Here is a 13,674-nt window from a genome sequence, read left to right as displayed (position 1 = left end):
GCTACTAGCAATGGGACAACGTGACAAAACAATTGCCCAATACTTCCACAAGGTAAAGTCGATATGTCGCAAAATTTCAGAATTAGATCCAACAACTTCTATTAGGAAACCAGGATAAAGAGAATAATTATCCATGGTTTACAACCAGAATATCGAGGATTTGTTGCTGCTATACAAGGATGACCAACACAACCATCGCTTCTTAAGTTTGAAAATTTACTTGCAAGCCAAGAAGCTATGACTAAGCAAATGGGAGAAGTCTTACTAAAGGGTGAGGAGGAAGCGCTCTACACCAATAAAAGTAAGGGCAGCTTCAAGCGGCACGCTGGTGATGCATCTAAAAAGGATGATGACAAAGTGAAGAGTTATCAAGGAAATGAAGTCCATCATCCAAGGAGAGTCCCAAAGAATCATGTCAATAATAAAAAGTTTATTGGCGAGTGTTACAACTATAGGAAGGTGGGCCACATGGCAAAAGATTGTTGAGCCAAGAAAAAGTTTGTTCAGAGTAATACTGCTACCTCTAATTCTAAGGAGAATAGCGAAGATGACTGGGATGTCGAAGCCTTGTTTGCTGCAGAGGAAAATGAAGCAGCTTTCACAACAATGCCAGACAAGATTAACTATAAAGATGATTGGATCGTAGATTCAGGCTGCTCAAATCACATGACGGTGATAAAGAAAAATTACAAAACTTGTCCGAATACAAGGGAGCTCGTATGGTGGTGACAACCAACAACTCAAGGTTGCCAATAGCTCACATTGGTAAGACAATAATTATGTCTCGATATAATTCAAACAAGGTGTCACTTCAAGATGTCTATCATGTCCCAGGAATGAAGAAAAATTTATTATCTGTAGCTTAATTAACATCATTAGGTCATTATGTTCTGTTTGGTCCTCAAAATGTAAAGGTATATCGAAATCTCAAAATATCGAAACATCGACAATGAAGGCAACGACTAGAGTTGGTATACGTGATGTCGGAGAGTCTGCATATATAGACACGACAAGAAAAGTGAAACATCAGAGATATGACATGAGATTAGGTCATGTTAATTATTTCAAGTTAAACATAATGATGAAGAAGTTGATGCTTAAGGGGCTTCCTCAACTAGGCATACAAACAGACACGGTATGTGCGGGATGTCAATATGGTAAAACACACCAATTACCATATCAAAAGTCAAAGTTTAAAGCAAAGGAACTATTAGAGTTAGTCCACTCTGATGTATTCAGACCCGTTAAGCAACCATCAATCGGTGGTATGCGGTACATGGTGACATTCATTGATGACTTCTCAAGGTATGTCTGGATCTTATTTATGAAAGAAAAATCTGATACATTTTCCAAGTTTAAAGAGTTCAAACAACAATCGAAGGAGAATTGGGAACAAAGATATGTTGTTTACGCACAGACAACGGAGAGAATATAGTTCAAGAGAGTTCTCTCAATACTTAAGAGAAAGTCGAATATCATCAGTACACTTGTGCCAACACACCACAGTAGAATGGTGTCGTGGAAAGAAAGAATCGACATATTGCAGAAATTTGTCGGAGTATGCTGCATGACAAGAATGTACCTGGACGATTTTGGACTGAAGCAATGAGGACTGCAACTTTTGTCATTAACAAACTTCCTCAACCAAGGTTAGAATTCATTTCACCTTTTGAGAAGTTATGGAACATAAAACCTACAGTTAGCTACTTTTGAGTATTTAGTTGTGTATGCTATGTATTTGTTTATGATCACTTACGAACCAAGTTCGACAAGAAAGCTATTAGATGTATCTTTGTGGGATATGATAGTCAAAGAAAGGGGTGGAAATATTGCAATCCAACAAGTGGAAGATGTTACACTTCACGAAATGTAGTGTTCGATGAAGTATGCATCTTCTTGGTGGAACCTAATTAAGGAGGTGTTATCAGATTCTAAAGACCTTGAAGACAAAGTGCAACAAAAGATGAGAGAACATATTGTTCAATTTCAACGAAGTTCAGATGAATCAGGAGATCCAAATGACAATGATATTGAATAAAGCTAAGAGTGGCTCAAAGTCCTTGGCAAACCGACATATATCAACAACCAAATGAATAAGAGAGGCCTAGTGAAATGGAAAAATTAACTCTGCAATCTCAACTCCGAAGGTTAATAAGAACACAAAGGCCAAATTCAAAATATGCCAATGCAACCATAGTTGAAGAAGCAACGGAGCCTGACACATTTAAAGAAGCGTCGCAAAGTTCTGAGTGGGTGATAGCTATGAAAGAAGAGATTGATGTACTGTAGCAAAATCAAACTTGGGATCTCCTACCAAAACCAAAAGATGTAAAACTCATTTCTTGCAAGTGGGTTTTCAAAATAAAGCGTCGTCCAGATGGGTCGATCGAGAGGTACAAGGCTTGATTGATAGCTGGTGGTTTCTCTTAACAGTATGGACTAGACTATGATGAAACTTACAACTGTACGAATCCTACTTGCACTTGCAGCCAACAAAGATTGGAATCTATGGCAAATGGACGTGAAGAATGTTTTTCTTCATGGAGAATTGGATCGGAAAATTTATATGATCCAACCAATAGATTTTCAGAACCAACATCATCTTGAATATGTGTGTAAGCTATGGAAAGTGCTCTACAGATTGAAACAAGCACTCAGGGTATGATATGGTAAGATTGCTGAATTTCTAACTCAAAGTAGTTATTTAGTAACATCTACAGATTTCAGCTTATTTATCAAAACAAATAAAGGAAAATTAGCTATCGTGCTAATATATGTGGATGACCTAGTTATAACAGGCGATGGTAAAGCATAAATTCTTCAAATGAAGGAGAATTTATTAGTTCGATTTCAAATGAAAGAACTTGGGCAACTTAAGCATTTTCTTGGTTTAGAGTTGATCACACACAAAATGGAATATTTCTTTGTCAAAAAATATTCCAAAGACTTGTTGAAAAGTTTGGAATGCTCGAATATAAGCCGATCTCGACACCTATGGAACCAAATGTCGAATATGTGCACACGAAGGGAAAAGCTTAGAAGATGCAACTATGTATCAACAATTGGTAGGCGCCTCATCTACTTAACCTTAACTCGACCTAATATTTCTTATACAGTAGTGTGATAAGTCGATGCATGCAAAATCCAAAGAAGCCTCATTTGGAAGCAAATCGACGAATACTAAGATATGTAAAGAGCACAATTGATTATGGTCTTTTGTACAAAAGAAATGAAGACTGCAAGTTAGTTGGTTACTGTGATGCTGACTATGCAGGAGATTATGACACCAGAAGATCAACTACTGGTTATGTATTTAAGCTTAGTTTTGGAACGATCTCATGGTGCAGCAAGAGACAACCAACTGTATCATTGCCAACCACTAAAGTTGAGTATCGAGCAACAACAATGGCAGCTCAAGAGAGCACATGGATAATACAACTAATGAATAATCTACATCAACCAGTAGATTATGCAGTACCAGTATATTGTGACAATCTATCAATCAACAATTTGTTTGGCAGAAAATCCGATCTTTCATGCAAGAACTAAGCATATTGAAGTTCATTATCATTTTATCAGAGAAAAAGTTCTGCAAGGAGAAATTGAGATAAGACAAATCAGTACAAGATGATCAAGTTGCGGACGTGTTCACAAAAGGATTAAACGCCAACAAATTTAAGATGTTCCGTTATCAACTCAGGACAATACAAAGGGTTGGTGTTGAGAGAGTGTGTTGAAGATCAATACCAATCCATTAACGGATAAGAATAAAGACATGGATGAGAGTAATTTTCTCATTTAAAGGATAAAATTTAATAGATAGAAATTAGAATGTATGGTTGGGAGTATTTCTCTCATCCCATAGATAGGGATAAAATTTCTTTATGGATAGAATTTAGTTTTCTGATAACTATATATCTTGCATGGTGAGTACTATAAATACTCTCCCTGTATTCATGTTCAATTATCCAACGAAAAATAAAAGTGTAGTCTTCAAATTGAAAATTGTTCTTCATTTTCCTTTTCTTTCTCTCTAACATTGTGAGTGATCCTTAAAAGTGTTGTAGTATCTTTGAAATGTGGATATAATACAAGTAATCTATTTACTTATTTATAGTCCAATTTTTTCATCACCTTCTTGGCAGGTCCTCAAGTTTCCTCCTTGCTTTGTGTGATCGAGACAGAGCTTCAAGTACAATGTTTGTAGAACATCTACCCACAATCTTTCCTATGCAAAATCAAAATAACACTAAAACAATGTAGCCATCTGCTCGCAAATGCCCCGGCACATTATATCTTCAAAGGAACTTTCTCAAATATAGTAGGCTCCATGTTAAGATGCAAGATCTCTCATTCAGTGCCCTTGGAGCTATAGTGCAATGGTAATAAATGGGATGAAATTTTTAGATAACGAGATTCAAATTTCACCTGGAGCACATTATATTATACCTGAGGGAGTTTGAAAGATTTGTGATGTTGGACCATTCGTAAAGATTCAGATGTGTTTTTTGATTTAACTTGATGACTGATCAATTATTTTTATGATAAATCAGATTGTCAAAAACTAAATGCTTGAATTACAAAAAAAATCTCATTTAGAGAGAAGCCTAGTTAGGAAGCCACTCATCAAAATGTTGGTCCCCTATCATACTTGGAAAACTTTTGGATGCTAAAAGTACCCTATTTTACCGTAAAGGTGAAGTAGTCACCTTAACATCCCTTCAGATAGGTTTCATATATTCTGAAAAAGGATAAAATACAGGGATATTTTATCCTAACACAGTGACCTTTTATATGGAGGACACCCAATGAGATATTTTTGCATATGTTAAGAATTAATTTCAAAATTTATTATAATAAATATCTATATAGATACCAAACTATGTCAACATCTCAGACTTAAAAGTACTCTATTTTGTGGCAAAAAAAGGCGATTTACTTGTCCATAGCGTCTCTGTCAATCCGTCCTTAAATTAACACGGAGGAGATAAATCACAAATGACTATTAATTATTAGTACAGGTATAAGAAAAAATATATTTTGACCAACTGAATTTTAATCCCAAAATTTAATGAAAAATCACATATCCCATTTTTTAATCATCCCACCGTCCGAGAGGACTTAAAAAACGTACTCTATTTTGATTAGTAGTGAGATGGTTTCAAACGGAAGGAGCATTACATGGCAACTCATGCAAGCAATGAGGGAGTATGAGAAGTCTTCTCTCTCTCTCTCTCTCTCTCTCTCTCTCTTTCTCTCTCTCAGTTTTAAAAGATATCTTTACTAATTCATTTAGTATGCAAAATAAGATGCATCGTTTGGTGTCGTCTATTTCTTGGACGGAGCTGGTTAACATGATCCATCATAACGATAATACCCTAAAATTAAAAATTGCAAAGAAGAAATTCAAGATGGGTATGCATAATATTTAATTTTAAACTATTGATATTGTGATATTTAAATCATTAAAATAAAGCCCGCCCATTACTTGGGTAAATTTATGGTCATTTCATTACTATGCTTGATAAACAATATGCAATGTTATTATTATTTATAAACATATATAATTTGTTGAAGAGACCTAGTATTCAATTAATATATATAGACACTCGCAAATTAAATGGTAAATGCAGGATTAAAAAAAAGAGAGAGAAATAAATTAAAGAGCATTTATATGTCGCTTGCTCAATTAGTTAGCGTCGGGTATATATAAAAAAAGCAGCAGTAGATGAAGTTTCTTATCCGGCAACAATAATCTGTCTCCCATCTTGCAAGCCAAGAACTTGATCTCGTTTCAAGTTTCAACTCCCACCCAATCAATCAACATCTACGCAGTAGGTTGGCCAATCAATCAATAAAAAAAAAAAAAAAAATCCTTCTAGCCATTTCTTTGAAGCCATAAATGAAACACTATAAATACCACCATCACAAGTTCTCGCACATATACAAAGTTATCGAGCACAGCAAGAAGCAGCATGACCAAATCTGCTCTGCTCTTCTGCTTCCTCCTCTTGTTCGTCGGCCCTCCTCCTTGCTCCATCGCTGCCGATCCTGAGCTTCTTCAGGATTTTTGCGTCGCGGATCTAAACTCAAGTAATTTTTTGTAAAAATATATTCTTTTGGGCTTCTTAATTTAATTGGTTAGATAGATAATTATATTATAATTACGAATTGCTAGCTCATGCATGCATGTTTTCATGCAGGTGTGAAGTTAAATGGGTTTGCGTGCAAGGCGCCTGCGAACGTGACGGCGGCTGACTTCTTCTTCGCGGGGCTGGCGACGCCGGGCGCCACAAACAACACCATGGGGTCGCTGGTGACGGGAGCCAACGTGGAGAAGATCCCCGGCCTCAACACGCTCGGCGTGTCCCTGTCGCGCCTCGACTTCGCACCGGGCGGGCTGAATCCGCCGCACACGCACCCGCGCGCCACCGAGGTCGTGTTCGTCCTCGACGGCGCCCTCGACGTTGGATTCATCACCACCGGCAACAAGTTAGTGGCGAAGACCATCGGCAAGGGCGAGGTGTTCGTCTTCCCGAGGGGGCTGGTCCACTACCAGAAGAACAACGGGGCGGAGCCAGCCGCCGCCATCTCCGCCTTCAGCAGCCAGCTCCCGGGGACACAGTCGATCGCCGCCGCCCTCTTCGCGGCCAGCCCGACAGTGCCGGACAACGTGCTCACCAAGGCCTTCCAGGTGGGGACGAAGGAGGTGGAGAAGATCAAGAGCCGGCTAGTGCCCAAGTGAAACCAACGACGCTTGCTCGGTCGTTAATCACAAAATCGAACTTGATTTAATGTATATTTTACTTTACTCGAGTGACGTAAAGATGTGCGAAACAAATAATGACAGCGAATGTGAATGATCGATCAATTGGTACTTGAATGATTAAGATACGACAAATTTACTGTGAGGTGCTTTAAAGGTAATATAGGATTGATAGTCGATATAATATCATGATCAAAATTACACTGAGGTGATAATCAAAATTATTTTTCCTACGCAAATTTATTGATATATAGTCGATCGGGTCTTAAAGTCGATCAGATATATAAGACTTAGCTCTCCATTTTTCCTTATAAGTCTCTCAGCATATAGTCGGTTAGATCCTATAACTGATCGACATACAGGATTCAGCTCCACTTTTCTTGTGCAAGTCTCTCAGTATACACTAGGACGGCCGTATGGTCGGTCAGGCATACGAGGCTTAGCCCTCCACTTCTCTCGTGCAAGTCTCTCAGCATGCATCCGTCCGGACCTAGAGCCAGCTAGATCTCTTCTAAGAGACAGTATATTATCAGGAAATCGTAATAACTTCTCATAGAATAACAATTATTTATCATAGAATATTCTCTTATTCTGGCATATACACACAATTGATTCTTCCTCTGCCTAAGGGTGGGGGTGGAATACTGTACATATTTTATCATCTGATATATTCTGACACCAGACATTCTCTGCTTCTTCATTATTACAGAGATTATGAGAGATGATAGAAAAATAGAAGTCTTCTCCATTGGCTAGGTACATGAATGGATCCAAAGGCATTCAAATTCCATTATTCTACTATTTATCTTCTTTTCTATTTTAGCTCGGCTACTATTTTCCATTATAAAAATGGGAGCATCGGAATGTTTGCGTCAGAGATCTCCTCTCTTATTCTCGTTCTAATGTTTCCATTGGCTTTGCCTGTGGTGTGCGCAGGTCCGCAACTCCCAGCTCGAAGCCCCCCTCCGGATCATAACGACTTGGTCCACATTCCAACCAGCTCACCAGTCCCTCCATCTGACTCAATTTTCAGACAAGATCAAATTTGATGTTATCTATGGAAATCTTTGTCTGCTTTGTAACATAAAGATAGACGTAGCTGGTACAATCAACATTGCCATGACTCCGGAAGACTTCGACAAATGCATCGCCGCTACAGTGTAGGAGTGGTGAACCGAAATTTCTTGGTGTCAATATTTGGGAATCGACACAAATATTTCATAGCATAGTATAATTTGATCTGATCGGCCATCCCTATCAAAGACATAATTAAATTTAAACCCGAGCATATTCATCCAAGCTCTAAATGACAGTTCAATCGTCCTAAGTAGCTTCTTCGTTCTACTTGACAGTTTGAGATTATCCGCTCAAGTCATCTTGACAGAAAAGTTTAAAACTTGAATTTTAGAGTTTATACTTATCCGATAGGAGACTCTTCCATCAATGGCCACTCGACGGTCGGTATACTTGAATTTTATAATTTATACTTATCATATAGGAAACTCTTCTATTAATGACCACTCGGCGATCGATATTTCTAAATAGTCGCTCAACCCGTAAATAGATAAATTTTAAATCAATGATCATCTAGATTTTCATTATAGTTAAAATAAACAAAGTTAAATTATCCATGGAAATGATAGTGAGAGCGGCAAGGGTGGATCCAGTGGCGGGGGAGGAGAGGGTGAGGCATTGGTGATCACCTCCCCTCCCCCCCTACCGACAATGAAACTCCTAATATTATGAGATTTCATCGATAGAGATGGAAGATATCACCCCTTATTCTGCATAAAAATTAGCTGTGCTCAGGGCATCAAATAAATTCAAGTTTGATCGAATAAAGTGACAGCGGTCCAACCAAACTTTGTCGATCCAATAATGTTGCAACTTTAATTGCTGCAATCTCAAGTTTGATCATTTTCCTCTTCCTACGTAATGACTCAATCCAAGCACGCAGGATTTTTAACCTTGTCGTTTTCGGTTCCTCATAGTTTAGATAATTAACAAAAAATTGAAGGTAACTAATGAGCTTATTATAATGTACGGTAAGGATGGATATATACAACAAACACTTTTAGGTAAACATATGAAAAAGAGTGTATTACACAGGCTACTTATCATTGAGGTCTTTACCAACAATTATTTCACCAAAAGTGGAGTACCCTGAGGGAAGAGTGGAAAGAAGCACAAGAAGCAAACAAGACTCATTATCTACTATGTTAGTGCATCTACCTACAAAGGTCAACCACCGACTAGATATCGAAGTATCTCTCTACCGTGATTAGTTTCTCTTGTTCAATGGCGAAGCTACCCAGCAGCTGAATCACTATGAAAACGCACCGGCTATTGCTGGTCGAGGATTGAGCTTTTCTTGTCGAACGAACTGCCCCTTCACTCTTGGACGCTGTTCTGCGAGTAATTTTCTGCTCTGGTAGCGAACCTGTGAAAGATTTCCAAGTTCACGGTGATTGTCTCAAACAAAGAAGAGAAAAGGAAATGATTCAGCCTTACGGTTAGATTTTGCATTTGTACCTTCTTCTCAAAGCATCTTTCTTTTCTCTTCAGTCGAAATTTATTCAAGGCCAATTCCCTTTGGGTTAAGCCATGGCAATCTGCTGGCTTTGTTCCATCAGAAGCAATTTTGCCCTCATCATTTCCCGTCATTGCCATGGGCCAGAAGACATTTGTTCCACTGAGATTGCTGCTATTGCAATTGCTACTACCCCCACTTTCTCCAGCTGCTGCTGTAACATGCCTACGTTCATCTAGCGCAGTAGTTTTGTCGTCCTTTTCTGCCGAACTGTAAGATGAACTTCTACCATCAGCCACATCGAGATTTTCTTGGTCAGGTCTGTGTGAAGAGTGAGGTTGTTTGGCTGCTTCCTGCCATATGGATGCTGTAGTGGGATCCCAAAAAGACTGACCTGACAGTGGATGCAACATTTGTTGCATGACTGTGCTAGTACACTCAAAACCCAAAGAACCGTCTCCAATTGGAAGCGAAAATGGGGTGACTTGGATGGGGGTGCATTGAACTGCCCTCCCATCTTGAACTTTAGATCCCCCAAATGCAGAGTTAATCTCTTCAACATTGATTCTGATTCCTTGAATTTTTGAAGGATCAACAGGCTTAAGTCTACTGCTTTCATATCCGAGGCTTTTCTGCTGCAGCATTGTAGGGATGACTGTTTTACTATTATATCTGCAACAAACCCTGCTGTAAGTGGAAAGAGTAAAAAGAATACTATCATGACAATCATTGATTAAGTCAGATGTCAATCAAAATAAAACACTCACAGTGAAAAAGCAGACAAACTCGAATGGTTCCATGCACTTGATTTGTCACATTCTTGCTTCTCTGAGAAGGGTCCCTTGTTTTGTGTCAAAAAGAGCTCCAATTGAGGGACAAAGTTCGACTTCCATGTGCAATCACGGACCAACTCAACATCATCCTTGGAAGTTCTGTCTTGATGGAGTTTCTGGCCATAAGTTTCATTGTCGATGTTGTTGCAGTCAAGACGCTCTTTTTGTATCACCTCCATCTCCACCGTTGTATTCACTGCCATCTTATAAAGTTAGTCTTTCAGAATCAGCAAACTTCAGTTATGTGAAGTTTCAAATACCGTATCAGGAAAAAAAAAAAATTATATAATGGGAATGGTTACCTTTAGCTGAACTTTCATTATTGAATACATTTCTCATTTGAATAGTCTGCCCACTCTGATCCATGGTTGCACCAGGTGCTATCGGTAGCTTCAGCTCGATTTTCTTGTGTTCGCTTTGAGCTTCCATGTCATACCTTGTACAAGAACTCTGCACAAAATGTAGCAAAATGTGCAGTAAGTCACTGCAAAAAACTGCACTAAAACACATGACTCGGGAGCACTCCAGAAAAAAAACATCCAAGCAGGAAAAGGGATCTTATGTTGGCACAAATAAACAAAAACAAAGATGGAAGATAAAACATCATGACAAGAAATTCAACCATAAGAACTGAACTACACTGGATAGATTTAACTTATTATTGTAGTAAAACATATTTAAGGTATGGAATGAAAAAAGGGGAAGGGATAATTTCTTTTTGTTTAATAGTCATTATGCGTTCATTTTCCTCAAATTATACTCGTTCATTGTGCTTCTAACACCTTAATTTCCCACTAGAAGAAAATATTAACACACATTCCCTGAACCACAAAAAGTAAAGCAAAAAATATAGCAGGAAGGAAATCTTACATGAGCATCACTCCCTTGCTCACTGCATTCTGCATTTGCTTGCCTGATGGCCACACACTCAACAGAATCTTCCATTTTACCATAATGAGATTTCCGATTATGCTTTACCTCACAATTGTCCTGAATTTCATGTATATCGCCAGCTCCATTTACCTGATAAACCATGAAATTGTTAATATTATACCAAAACTGATGGCTAATTAGGAAACAACAGTACTTGCAGTGCAACTCAAGCTTACAATCTGCCTTCTCCAGACATGCTGCCATAAATTCCTAAGCTCGTTCTTGCGGATCGGCTTAATGAGAAAATCTGCTGCACCTTTTAACATGCATTTGAAAACGATGCCCATACAATCGTGGGAAGACATCACTGCAAGAATAAAACCATGGAGTAAATACACGAACATATTATAATTGCAGCCTTTTTCTTAAAAAAGGAAGAAAAATTTCATGTTACTGAAACGTACTTATTACAGGAATGTTCTTGCATGGATCATGGTCCATTATCATGGTAAGAAGACCAAAACCTGAAATTGATGGCAAGTCAACTTCAGTCAGAACAAGGTCAATATTCTGGGGTTTCTCCTTCAAGGTGTCCCATGCCTTCAAGCCATCTGATGCTGTAGCAACTGTTGAACACACAAAAAGGAAGTGTAAGGAAATATCGATATTCAAATTGACAAATTACCTTGAAACTGACTCATCATATATGGGTACCAATGGAACTAGACTAGTATATGGAGAGCTCTAAAATTATCTATTCACATAAAACACTAAAGGATGGAGATTTGTGTTAATTAGTCGGATAGCCCTGTACTTTTGTGTAAAAGAAAAGTAGTAAAGGAAGGATTAGTTTGCTTATGCATAATCAAGAAGCCATAGCTCATGAGAATCCAAAAGTTTGCTTATGCATTTCTTAAAAATACAATTAGACATCAGAAAGTTCCAAAAACTTTCAAAATAAAAATATCCTGCATGTTGTATGACCATGAAAACACTGATTATGTATATGCAATCCAAAGAAATCTCAGAGCAAGTAAACTCTTACATCTATAAGCAAAAGAGCCATTGTCTTAGTATTCTCATCCACATAAACTCATCAAACTAGCAAATGTTGCAAATTAAACTTTAGAAATTAGTGATAGATATGTTTCCAATGCAGGCTTTTTGCTAGTTACAATTTACTATTCATATTCAAGATTCAAGCATTAATGCTTACCATTAAGATTGTGCAATTTTAATTTTGTCCATTCAATAATTTGTTCTTAGGCACCTTAGATCACTTTTTCTTTCTCTATACTCATTGGATAAAGATCTCTACAACTGCAACATCATTTTGAATCGACCATCAAAATGAAAAAGACTTCGTAAGTGGTTGTGATAAAAATACTAAATCAGATCAAATGACAGATAAATTAGGACATGTCTAAATGATCATATAACCAATTGGAATACACAGTGTTTAAAATCCGCCAACAATAAATAGAAAAGAAGTTATTTGCCCAGTACAGCCACAGTAGAAAAGAAGTTAACTACTCATGCTAACTCTGATCCCATCCAACAATCCAATTCCAATCTCCATTCAAAACCATTATAATCTATCCTGAGAAAACAACAATAAATAGAAAAAAAAAAAAATCTAAGCTCATAGAGCAACCTTTGCCAACGGATCATCGAGATGGTTACAAAAATATTTTCAAATAGAAAATTGCCACATACCAATTAGCAAAAGACAAAAAGAAATCAGCATAGTTAGTTCGACCAGGGCAGGCAGAGCCATAATCTCGCAATTCACAGAGAAAAAGAAAATTGCAAGCAGACGCCATTTAGTCATACATCCTTCGTATATGAGAGAAGATCACATCACGTACGGACAGGGAACACATTCACAATCCAAAGAATCCACCAAATGAGTGAAAATCAGGAATAACAAACCTATGTAGCTACATTTCCGGAGGAGCGCCGCGATGATCTGCCGAGTGGAATCGTCTCCTTCCACGAGGAGTACCCTCACCGGCATCCTCGGAAAGAACTTTTCCCATCTCACTTCATCTAGTCCTTTCTCCTCCTTCCTCTCGTCCTCTTCCTCCCAATCCCGGCTCTCCACCACCGCGTGCGCCTCCGCCACTTTCCGCCTCTTCTCTCCAGACCCCATTGCTCCACCTAACACCCCCTTCCTTTCTCACGCTCTATATAGACGACGCTTTCTTCTTCGCCCTTGAGTGCGGTAAGTCACACCGCAGCAGTCCGCTCCTCCGCCTCGACTAAACCCACGAGAAAATATCTCTCTAGCGGTCGACTCCCGACCCTTAAATCAGATCCAGGCCACGTCATCCTGCCCACGCCTCCTCGGCCACCCGATTCCTCGAGTGCCGCGGTAGCATGGCGAGGCCTGCTCCACCCGCTGGGATATTTCCCCACTCCAACTGGCCGCCATCCTCACGACGCGTGTCGCCAAGCAATCCGGCAGGAAGGAGATATTTCGCAAACACTACGCGTGGAGCCTCCTGGTTGGAGACGCGACTTTGTGGTCGTGGATCGACCGAATCCAGGTGCGAAGATTGCGGCTGCGGTTGACCACTACGCTCGAATCACGATCTACCGCGGCTGCGGTTGGGGCGAATCCCGGGCCCGCAAGTAGGGTAAGGACCTTGCGTGTACGTGGCGGGAACAGG

General features: G+C 39.0%; 2 protein-coding genes across 3 annotated transcripts; one reads left to right on the top strand and one right to left on the bottom strand.

Moving 5' to 3' along the window:
- Positions 1-5,932: 5,932 nt before the first annotated feature.
- LOC122003212 (germin-like protein 5-1) lies at positions 5,933-6,911 on the top strand. Its single transcript, XM_042558538.1, has 2 exons — positions 5,933-6,093; positions 6,204-6,911. The coding sequence occupies exons 1-2, from the start codon at positions 5,976-5,978 to the stop codon at positions 6,743-6,745; spliced, it is 660 nt and encodes a 219-aa protein (XP_042414472.1). The 5' UTR covers positions 5,933-5,975; the 3' UTR covers positions 6,746-6,911.
- Positions 6,912-8,777: 1,866 nt separating this feature from the next.
- On the bottom strand, positions 8,778-13,287 carry LOC121982017 (two-component response regulator-like PRR95). Of its 2 annotated transcripts, none has more exons than XM_042534865.1 (8): positions 12,935-13,287; positions 11,467-11,628; positions 11,239-11,369; positions 11,000-11,152; positions 10,432-10,579; positions 10,064-10,325; positions 9,299-9,983; positions 8,778-9,206 (listed from the first exon to the last, which is right to left on the bottom strand). In XM_042534865.1, the coding sequence occupies exons 1-8, from the start codon at positions 13,152-13,154 to the stop codon at positions 9,093-9,095; spliced, it is 1,875 nt and encodes a 624-aa protein (XP_042390799.1). In that variant the 5' UTR covers positions 13,155-13,287; the 3' UTR covers positions 8,778-9,092. The 2 variants fall into 2 exon arrangements, with proteins under 2 accessions (XP_042390799.1, XP_042390808.1); XM_042534874.1 differs by having other exon boundaries at positions 9,299-9,968.
- Between the last annotated feature and the right edge of the window lie 387 nt (positions 13,288-13,674).

Source organism: Zingiber officinale, chromosome 1B, assembly GCF_018446385.1.
Source record: "Zingiber officinale cultivar Zhangliang chromosome 1B, Zo_v1.1, whole genome shotgun sequence".
Lineage (NCBI taxonomy): Eukaryota > Viridiplantae > Streptophyta > Magnoliopsida > Zingiberales > Zingiberaceae > Zingiber > Zingiber officinale.
The sequence above is the reverse complement of the archived record's forward strand: the minus strand, read 5'-3'. Positions and strand labels throughout refer to the sequence as shown.

Coding starts and splice junctions, on each gene's coding strand:
- LOC122003212 (XM_042558538.1), top strand. CDS start 5,976: ATGACCAAATCTGCTCTGCTCTTCTGCTTCCTCCTCTTGTTCGTCGGC. Junction 6,094..6,203: donor CGTCGCGGATCTAAACTCAA/GTAATTTTTTGT, acceptor GTTTTCATGCAG/GTGTGAAGTTAAATGGGTTT.
- LOC121982017 (XM_042534865.1), bottom strand. CDS start 13,154: ATGGGGTCTGGAGAGAAGAGGCGGAAAGTGGCGGAGGCGCACGCGGTG. Junction 11,370..11,466: donor CAAGAACATTCCTGTAATAA/GTACGTTTCAGT, acceptor TTATTCTTGCAG/TGATGTCTTCCCACGATTGT. Junction 9,984..10,063: donor AGTTTGTCTGCTTTTTCACT/GTGAGTGTTTTA, acceptor TTCCACTTACAG/CAGGGTTTGTTGCAGATATA.